Source organism: Anopheles aquasalis, chromosome 2 (assembly GCF_943734665.1).
Source record: "Anopheles aquasalis chromosome 2, idAnoAquaMG_Q_19, whole genome shotgun sequence".
In the NCBI taxonomy this organism is placed as follows: Eukaryota; Metazoa; Arthropoda; class Insecta; order Diptera; family Culicidae; genus Anopheles; species Anopheles aquasalis.
In genome coordinates, this window is record NC_064877.1 from 74810647 (window position 1) to 74820646 (window position 10000).

The 10000-nt window shown below is 47.6% G+C and overlaps 3 protein-coding genes across 6 annotated transcripts in view; all 3 read right to left on the reverse strand.

Annotated features, from left to right (window-relative positions):
- LOC126573323 (aromatic-L-amino-acid decarboxylase-like) overlaps positions 1–3048 on the reverse strand; it is a 6987-nt gene extending 3939 nt beyond the window's left edge. The window contains exons 1-3 of one of the 4 annotated variants that reach the window (XM_050233342.1): positions 2875–3048; positions 2368–2512; positions 519–604 (exon numbers count right to left, since the gene is read on the reverse strand). In XM_050233342.1, the coding sequence (XP_050089299.1) occupies positions 519–598 (80 nt within the window). In that variant the 5' untranslated portion in view covers positions 599–604; positions 2368–2512; positions 2875–3048. Of the gene's footprint in view, positions 1–518; positions 605–925; positions 1108–2367; positions 2519–2874 lie in introns of those variants that run through there. The other 3 variants (XM_050233341.1, XM_050233340.1, XM_050233339.1) reach the window with 3 other exon arrangements.
- Positions 3049–4009: 961 nt separating this feature from the next.
- Positions 4010–5890, reverse strand: LOC126573331 (uncharacterized). Its single transcript, XM_050233352.1, has 4 exons — positions 5582–5890; positions 5405–5497; positions 4819–5009; positions 4010–4756 (listed from the first exon to the last, which is right to left on the reverse strand). Exons 1-4 carry the CDS (start codon positions 5888–5890, stop codon positions 4666–4668), a joined length of 684 nt encoding a protein of 227 aa, XP_050089309.1. The 3' UTR covers positions 4010–4665.
- Positions 5891–7461: 1571 nt separating this feature from the next.
- LOC126573316 (pre-mRNA-splicing factor ATP-dependent RNA helicase DHX16) overlaps positions 7462–10000 on the reverse strand; it is a 3243-nt gene continuing 704 nt past the window's right edge. Inside the window, exons 1-3 of the mRNA XM_050233325.1 lie at positions 9283–10000; positions 9103–9217; positions 7462–9008 (exon numbers count right to left, since the gene is read on the reverse strand). The exon at positions 9283–10000 is cut by the window's right edge and continues 704 nt beyond it. Of these exons, the coding sequence (XP_050089282.1) occupies positions 7729–9008; positions 9103–9217; positions 9283–10000 (2113 nt within the window). The 3' untranslated portion in view covers positions 7462–7728. The remainder of the gene's footprint in view (positions 9009–9102; positions 9218–9282) is intronic.

The window sequence follows — 10000 nt, forward strand, 5'->3', positions numbered from 1 at the left end:
GTGACACCGGCAAACCGATCGCTAACCTTGGACGCTGATTGCCAGCAATTTACACACCAAGCGTCACCGTTGATTGAACCGCTAGAGCGCAGCTTGATTCGAAAGCCACTCTTGGCTTCATTACTCTCCACTCAATCGGGTGGACTGCCATCAATTGATCGCTGTCACGCTCGTGCGAGGCTCGAGCCATAAAGTGCATTCAACCGTACGAAAAGAACCGCTCATCATCGACGGGTTCTGCAAGGGTTTCACGGGCTCATCGGTAAACCTCACACACGCCTAGGTCAGTAATACCAGTTCCGTGATTCATTGGAGAGGACCGGTTCACCGGATTCGGGAATTCCCAGTCTGCGTTGATTAGCATCCTATCATTGCGGTCCGTTCCCACCGAGGGAAATCACACGCTGCGCCGCATGCAAAGTGCGTCACACAGAGCTCGGCACCACAAGCGAGCTCGACTCGTCTTTAGCGAGGTTAGAGTAGAGTGCGTGCACGGTGGCCATCTCACTAGCACTCACCTGTCGCGTATGTTCTCCAGATAGTTGGAAATGTAGTCCACCATTTCCTTGGCAAAGTCCTTGAACTCCGGGGCCTGCATTTCGGTCTAAAAAGGGGGGGGGGGGGGGGGGGGGTAACAGATAGATAGCAATTAGCAGCAGTTACAGATGCGAGTGAGATTATCAAACGTTAAACTTAATGTCGTGCTTCACTGAATTGTAATTAAAGGCACTGGTTAGTGGGTTAAATACTCACGACATTCGGAACATTGTGCCATGGTTTGTCCATTGCCTGGTTGGTTAGTTAGTTAGCAGAATAGGTGCATTTTCGATGGAGCGTTGCAAAGAGGTGTTAAGTCGGGATGCGTGCAGGGAAAGGAAAGAAGCAACCGTACATTAGTGGTGCGGGTAAAACGTGCAATATTTACTCTTTTTTCCAACGGAACAGGCATCTTGAATGAATTGTTTCTGTTCAGTTTTTATGTACACAACACAGTTAAAAAGATTTAACACTTAATGCTCGTGTCAGCAAATCGTATAAATATAAAACAAATGTTAACTCCCCGGAACGTTCTTGGCGTGTGGTGATTCTAGAGCCCGTGGTGAGATACTTGGGTAGCGAAATGGTATCGATCCCTTGGCGGTATAGCCACTCGCATACTGAGATAGTATCGCTTTTCCATCGCGCACAAATACGTTGAGGCAAATTGCTCGAATCATAATGGCGCTAAAAGCTGAAACCAAGGTTTCCAAAGGATCGATCGAACACTCGACTTTATTAATTGAGTTACTCCGGATCTCAGCCGGTATGGAAAGCATAGCATCGCCGATGTAACGGATGCGAAATGGTGTTCGATCAATACTGGCAAATAATTAGATTTGTACTCTCCGGGCCATCCTCTCGATTTCATAACTACTAAAGCATGGTGCGGGCCCGTCATGACGAAGTAGAAGCTGCCAAGCTGTGAAAGATTGACTGTCAGGGCAAAAGCTGTTATCACACGGTCATAGAATTGTGGCCAACAACAACCACTACCACGTGGATCCGTGGTATCACTATACCCTTATCCCCCCTTCGCCCTCTAGGAATTGTTTTCAGCGTCCACTGATAGACATTAAAGCGTTAGATTATTGTTAGTGTTTAGCGAACATATTGCCATGAATGTTATCACATCCGCCGGCTAGTTTGCGGGGCAGCTTTGTGGTTACACAAAAAAAAGCTGCATCATTGTGCACCCCCGAGACATCACGCCGTCAATCGTGAATCACGGTCTCGCGTGGCTAGAAATCGACGGACCTTCGGCTGACTCTGTGATCTGCACACGCAGATCGACCACCGACAGAATCGTGCGGATTCAAATCACGCCAACCTCACTTACTTTCGACCGCGGTCGGTCGTGATGCTGAATTCAAGGGTATCACTTTTGCCAATCACTTTTTGCAGCGAAACCGCACCACGGACGGTGCGCGCGAGCAAACGTTCTAAGGTCAAACGACTCCGGAGCCCGCGAAAGCCAAAAACCGTTGGAGGTTGGCTGGCAGGCTGGCTGGCTGGTGGGCTGGTAGTGCGGAAGTGGAATATTCCGGAACCAGTTTGCAAGAAAGAATCCAGAGCAAAAAAGGAAAAACCATCACCACCGAGAAACGACTGAATGCGAGATTGCAAGCATGCCCCCTCTTCGCCCTCTAAACCAAAAGCAGTGCAGAAGGTTATCAGGTTGGTTAGTTATTCCGCGTCGTTCTACGCGATTCGACCGCGATGCAGTGAGAGTAAGATAATTCGAAACCGTCACCACTGGGACCACTGTCGCGCTCAAGGCTAGAGCCTGGAACAATCACAACTAGCGAAACCGTTTCCGGTAATACTTACAGTGTCTGCTCACTAGTTTAACACTCCGCAACTCAAGCTGCACCTCTTCTATTGTTCTTTTTACAACGGTTGACAAATGCCACACGACAACGACACTTTTTTGCTGCTGCTGCTGCTTCGACTATAGGCGAGAGGGGTGCTGCTGCTGCTGCTGCAAGGAATTGGAAGATGATTTATTGGAGCGTGAAAAGCGGGAATCACTTTTGCGCTTTCACTAATGGAAGGATAATGGCAGAACGTGGTAGTGGCACTGATTTTCGCGCGGCACACTTGCTACACAGACACACATACACACACCACCCCAAACCACCCCAAACCACCCCAAACCACCCACTTCACTCGCACAGAATGGCTCGCAACTTGATAAGCGCACACACGATGGAATCGGAATCGCTGTTCGTCCTCTGGCGGCTCGTGCACTGGTTTATCCTTCCCACACCCTTTCCGGTACGTTTTTCCTTTCTCTTTCCGGTGTTTCCGGTGGAGGTGGGATTTTTCTTCGCTTACCGGGTTGGACAGACTCGAGCTCGGGTCGGGGATCCACAAGTGGGGTTTATGTAGTGTGGTCAATGTGTGGCTACTACTGCTGCTAGTGTCACCTCACCGTCGTCCACTTAGAGATGAATGCTACTGGTGCTGTGCTGTGTGTCAAGAGGTCGAGATCCGCTCGAGCACACGGTCCGTTGTCGATTGAATGGGCCGTCGTGGCCGTGACGGGTTTTTAAAGCAACCGAATGGAGGTGGTTGTTCTCGTGTTCACGTTCGGTCGCTCGGTCGGCCGGTCAGAGTAACCGAAACATTTGAAACCTCGGTCGCTCGCTTCTTGTCTGGAACGAGCAGACGGGCGAAATGAGCCACAACATTAAGGAACCTGTTGCGTGCCTTCTGTTTCTGGCTGGCGAGCAATATGATACAAAACCAGTACTAGGGCGTCATCATGAGCTCGCCATTTTTATGCGAAAACTCCCCCAGAACGATGCGCGTTCGGGTCACTTTCTCACGAGCATCACGCTAATGGCGTGCGCCGAACGACCACCAGACAGTCTACTACTAGCACGAGGACGAGCATAATATGTGCCACGAGCAGCGAGCAAGTAGTGTCCTTGCTCGGCCCCGCTCAGCCAGCTAGCCAGCCAGCCAGTTATGCACGAGCTTGGCCATCTCAGACTCGCGAGAGTCGGCCGAGAACGTAGACGGGGCCGTTAGAACAATGGTCGTGTTAAGTGTGGGATGGATCAGTGAGCGGGGTACCGCCGGGGAGCCACTTTTCGTGATATGCGGGTCGTAAATGCGGCATCCATATGAATGAAGTGGAAATGAAGGTACAGCAATCCTCACATCCACACCAGACCGCGTTTGTTGCGATTTCTAAACAGAAAATCCGACTCTCAAGCACCGGAGAAGGGACAGCCGCACGATAAATCTCCTTCCTTTTCGCGTGCGGTGTTGTAACGTTATAGTCCCGCATTTATGTTGGCTGCAGAACACCGGAAAAGCCACTCTATTCATGAACATAATTGAAATTTATTTTAAGAGCAAAAACAAAGTTTATTAAAATTTTATCTAAAAGCATTGGAAAATCGGAAAGTATGAGACAGGAACAACAAATTTGACTGCTTCACTAATCGGCTTACAATCCATTTCTTGTCATCGACCTCGTTCGCATGGTTGTTGCACGCCTTCCGGATCTTGAACGGCTGCGATAGGGTCGCCGATTGCGTACCCGCGGTGCCTGCTGAGAGGCCAAGGTTACGGGTTGTTCGGCTAACTGAAGTCGCATGTATTGCTCCGAACCATTCGATTGCTCAGGTCGATTTCCAAACATTCGGTAGCGCATGGACTCCATCCATACGCCGGATGACCGTAACCATCGATCGGAATACCCGGTTCCGATGGCACTGTAGCAGAAGGCGAGTATTGAGATGGACGAAAGGATTGTCTCCAGCAGAAGTTCTCCACCGGCGTCCCTGGCCAGACTGCTGGTAATAAACCACTTGGTGCCAACGCAGGCGAGCATTTGCATCGGGTGCCACAGCTTATAGCGAACTACTTCAAACACTGCCAGATTGAGTGTGACTTCAGCGACCGTCCGCACCGGTTGTGGAAGCTTTCGACGGTAGCGAAGGGAAAAGAGAGGCCACTGGGATAGCCACAGGCCGCTGGAGCATAGATTTAGCAGGATGAGACATGCATGCAGATGGCTGTGTTGTGTTCGATGGGAAACGGGGCTGACGGTAATGAATACTGCACCGAGCGAGTAGTGGAGCAGGGCCGCGATAATGATAGATAGGATGGAAGTCATTGCAACGTGACAGGAAGGAGTTTTGGAGTTGGATGAATTAAATGATCCGAATTACCCAACAGCATTTGGTTTCCGTTAGGTGGGTGTCTGTGAAATGAGAGAAATGAAATGATCCAATGTAAATCCCACTTCACTTTGCCGAACATTACCCTTGAGAGGAGACGCTGGGGCGGGAATGTTTGATTCTTGAGTAAGCAATATGCAAAATAGAGCTGGCAGTTACAAAGCGCAGCCACGTGTATCCTTTAGCTGTACTGGCAGCCCTCAGTAGTCGTAGGTAGATGGTCTCGGTTCGATAGTTATACTTTAATCCAAAAAGTGTCGCTTTCACCAACAATGCCTGGAAGGAATAGAATAGGTAATGAGGTGGAGGAGGGCGCATAATTATTAATTTTATTGAAATATTTACTGTAAATAGCTAACAGCTATTCTAAATTAACGAACCTAACACAACGAACAAACGAGCTTCCCAAATTACCTCTGGTGTAATGAGCGGAGCAATAAAGGTGTCAAATGGGACTAGCCAGCTATGATGTCTTTCTAACGACGCAGTCTCGCGAAAAAGGCAAAGAGAAACTCAGTAACGCAATTCTATGCTACGTGTTGCACAAAATTCATACCTGCACCTCGGAATACGGGTAAAAAAAGTTCGTCGAAGGCACTTAACTAACAAATAATCTTATCCAAACTAATGCACCATAGCTCTGCAGTATACAAATGAGCGGAAGCACTTACCAGCAATTTCTTGTGACTCCACCACAAAGCATACTGGATTGGTATCCATACCAACCGTAGCGATAAATCGCAGGCGATGATGTTGCCGAGAATCTGAAAAAACGAAAGCCACTAGGGAGATGAATAGAAATCCCAAAACGGATTGCAGTTCGCTTCGTAACTGTCGAAAGGACCTACCTTTACCAGCGCAATCAATCGGGCTTCCAGTTTCGCTGCCATGCGATCCGCATCATCCATGATGCCGACGGACATTACATCACTATGGGCACGGATGTTCTGCTCGAGGAATCGGCTCACGGTGAAGCTGGTGGCGATCAGAAACATCACGGAACAAATATCGGGACTCAGGGCGGGAGTGGTAGATTTTCCGTGCACGTAGCTTAATGCACTCGCCGACAGCAGATGTATGATCAAGGGTGGTAAGAGGCAAATAATTCGGAATCTCCAAGAACCCCGCTGCACATGTCCTTCGTTCACCAATTCCATCTTGGAGCGAGTTTCACGGCCTATGACTTGACTGCTGTGCTGCTACGACGAATGCATAAACTGCATGTATTTCTCACTACTTTTCCGCTGCTAATCAGACAAAGCCTACTACAAAAATGCCTGCCTTCGAACATAGTAGAACGTGGGCTTAAATTTCGGCAACCTGTAGGTTCAAAGTTGATAGACTATCGACATGACTGCAAGGTTGCGCAGCGGAGGAACGGCATTTCCGTCATAAGGTCACGTGCTGACCCGCTTGCTGGGTCACGATTTGTCATTAGATCCTGCTAATTTATGCTTCTCGATCTACCAGGCAGACACAAAAATGGTTGACGTATCCTTGGAACGATTCTTCCAGAACCGACTAGGTAGGTATTGCTGCTACGGTGCTTAATTTGGCCAATTGTTCTTACCGAACGTGCTGAATGCTTTGGAGAAAGCAAATGCGAAACAGTGATAGGGTGGCAAAAGTGAGGAAATCTCAACGAATGGCGTCAATGTCGTGGCTGCGCTGTTGAATGGAAGGATGGCCAAAGACGACACTGGCCGCAGGATCGATTCGAAGGATTGTAAGCACGAGCGAGAAAGTACGAGCGTACGAGTGGCTTTGGGAGATAGAGAGAGGACATGAAATCACAATCAAGCCGGAGCCGGAGAACTCGGAAAATCAACTTATACACTCTGCTGCACAAGAACACGCTGACGCGGGTTTCATTGTAGCTCCATGGTGGTACAGAAGAGAAACTGAGAGGAGCAACTCAACCCGACAGGCAATGGCATCGGAGACCGAAGGAGGAAATGATTTTCACTAGAAGTTGGAAAATTGTGTTTATTCATCTTCTTTTCTCTTCTTCAAACGACCGGAAGCTGGAACAGAAAGGCTGCGTTCTAGCAAAGCCGCTAGCCCGTGCCTGGGCCCACTTGTTGATTGGCGTAGTTCAAGGGATGGGATGGAGCATCATTTCGCCTGTGATTCCTGCCGGCCACGCATAGGGGGTGTAAGATAACCGAACACATTTAACATGGAATAGGCATTCGCTTGAAGGATAGAGGGTAAATTGAGGATATGGTCGTCTGAGATGCGAACGAGAAGGATACGGCTCGATTGCTGCTCGCGAATCTGTCGAGTGGTGGGTGCGATGGAGATTGATGGACGAGTTGAATCATCGTCAACATTATCCACTCCAAGATAAGAGGCGGGTCAGCGAATGGAAAAAGGGAGACGAACGATGCGGCTGGTTGGAATGAGAATAGTCCGTTGATTAGCATGCTTGTGTATTAATGCGGGTCGATGCCGATCAGAGAAAGTTCTTTATGGAACTGGAATGTAACTAGGAGATTTTTAATCCATTCACATTGAAACTGGGACGAGTTTACATTTTTTATTGTGTTTCTTTCTTTTAGTTTAGATATACCAAATGAGTTCAGCGTTGAAGTAATCGCATTGAATGAGAAGATTGCGTTTATCGACGGTTTATTATGAAAAGGGATGTTGGCGAGAATGTGCCGTTTATTGGAAACTTTGAAAAAAAATTATAATCATAAAAATTCAATTTTATATTCACAAAAAATTATAATTTGAGAGTTCGTGATTTAACGTTAAATCACAAGATTTTTTTATTTAACTCATGAAATCGAGTTTCAAGCTCCACCGTGGCAAATTGAACAAACCATATTCTAAACTTATTCCCGGTTTAAACATTCAATAGCTCAATGTTAATCGGCCCATACAGGTTCAAGAATGGCGAATTAACGAACGTGTATGGGCCGCTTATTCGTTTGTCGAGCAACGGTTTATCAGGTGATTTCGACATTTTTTATAGATTTGATTTAGCTAATTATGTCTCCGACAGAGTGGCCCGGCCAATATTTTTGGACATTTTTTTGTTGGTAGGATCTTCTAATTCTTTCGGTTTGTAATAATGTGGCGCTACCTCGAGTAACCACTTGCTATCGATTTCAATAACTGAACGCATGAATTCCTTGGTCGTAAAAACTAACTCGTGATACAGAATCCAACGCGGAAGCTCCTCGAACAATGCAGAGTTCGGATGAATTATGACGGTTTGATTGTGCTTTACTGTCTTATAATTTCCACCCTTCGAGAGTCGCGCAACGTGGTAAAAATATCCCGCCGTAATCGCCTTTCGGATGTTTGTCGTCTCGGGTAGTGATGAGACCATGTCTATCTCTACTCTTTGCATTAGCCCCACGAGCTGCTCGCGTACGTCGCGGGCACGTTTCATGGAGCGATATTGGATGTAATTCTCGTAGCACCATTGTGTGCTGTAGTCCGACTCGGCCCACTGATTGTACACTTGCATCAAACTTAGATGGTCACCGTGCGGATGGTTGAAATTCTTTCGTGCCGTATCAGCATGGATTATCTTATCCTTGGGACGATAGAAAATGGCACCATTCACCGAGAGCATCGCAGCAATGGTAACAATCTCTTCGGAGCATTTATACTTTTCACTTGCCAGCAACATTTTAGCCATCATGGGATCGACCGGGAATTCGGCCATCCGTCGACCCAGCTTCGTCAGCTCACCGTGATGGTTCAAAGCACCTAACGCGTACAGCTGCTCTAGCGCCAACACGAGTGTTTCTTTTGGAGGTGGATCAAGGAAATCGAAATGCAGCAAATCATTGATGCCAAGTGCCTTCAGCATAAGCACCGCATTACCCAAATTGATTCGCTGGATTTCGGGGACTGTGTTCTCCTCCAGTTCGTTCTGGTATGCCCAGGCCGTGTAAAGTCGGAAGCATTTACCGGGAGCAACACGGCCCGCTCGACCTGCTCGCTGATTGGCGGACGCTTTTGAGATTGGTACAACCATCAGCGTCTCCATACCGGTGCGTGAATTAAAGTTATTCTGTTTCGCAAATCCTGGGTCGATCACGTAGATGATGTTATCGATTGTAAGGGACGTTTCAGCAATGTTCGTCGCCAGTATCACTTTACGGGCATTCGGAGGTGTTGGCTCGAAGATCTTTGCCTGCATGTCCGATGGTAAGTTTGCGTAAATGGGAAGAATGAGCAGTTCCTTTAGCTTGGAGCCCAACCGTTTGACGCGATCTTGTAGCATCTCCTGAGAAGCCTCTATCTCTTCTTGTCCTAAAACCAACAATAAAAAAAGGAAAAATTAACATGGCGTTAAGTACGTAGTTTTATTGTTTAACATTTGGATTGAAATAGAGCATTTGCTTACCTGTTAAAAAGACCAAAATATCGCCCAATGGTTGTGTGGCATGGATTTGTAACACGGATACGACGCAAGCATCAATGTAATCGGCCTCTGGAGCCTTAGTGTAAAATATATCGACCTGCAAAATTCAAACAAAACGTGATCATATTGTGCTTGATAAATAACCTATTACAAGAAAGGTACCGGATAGCGTCGTCCAGGAATCCGGAAGATCGGTGCTTCATCGAAAAAGTCCGAAAATTTATCCGCATCAAGCGTGGCGCTGGAGATCAGCAGCTTAAGATCCGATCGAAAGCGCACAATGTCCTTCACCAGTCCAAACAGAATATCCGTGTGTAGTGTACGCTCGTGGGCCTCATCAATGATCATTACGCTGTAAGAACCGAGATCGGGCTCGGACAGAAATTCACGGTGCAGCGTACCATCCGTCATGTACTTGATCACCGTACGCTCCGACGTGCAATCCTCAAAGCGAATGCTGTAGCCTACTTCGTTACCCAGTTTAACACCCAACTCTTCCGCTACTCGTGCTGCCACGGACATAGCTGCCACTCGGCGTGGCTGTGTACAGCCAATTTTTTTGCCATCATTCGTAAAGCCGGCTTCGTATAGATACTGCGGAATTTGAGTCGTCTTTCCGGAGCCCGTTTCTCCCTCAATGATGAGAATTTGATGTTCGCGGATGGCCGCTATGAGGTCCTCCTTAAATGGGTAGATTGGCAAGGATTTCTTCGTTTCTTCGATAGTCATTTTTTTCTTTTCAGATTCAGTGATCTCCGGTTTGCGTTCCTTATCCTTCGTTCCCTCCAGCCCGAGCGCTTGTATGAAGTCGATCTGTTCTTCCAGTAGCAGTTCATATTCCTCCTGCTGTCCTGCCCGGTCTTTGGCGTCTTTTGAGCCG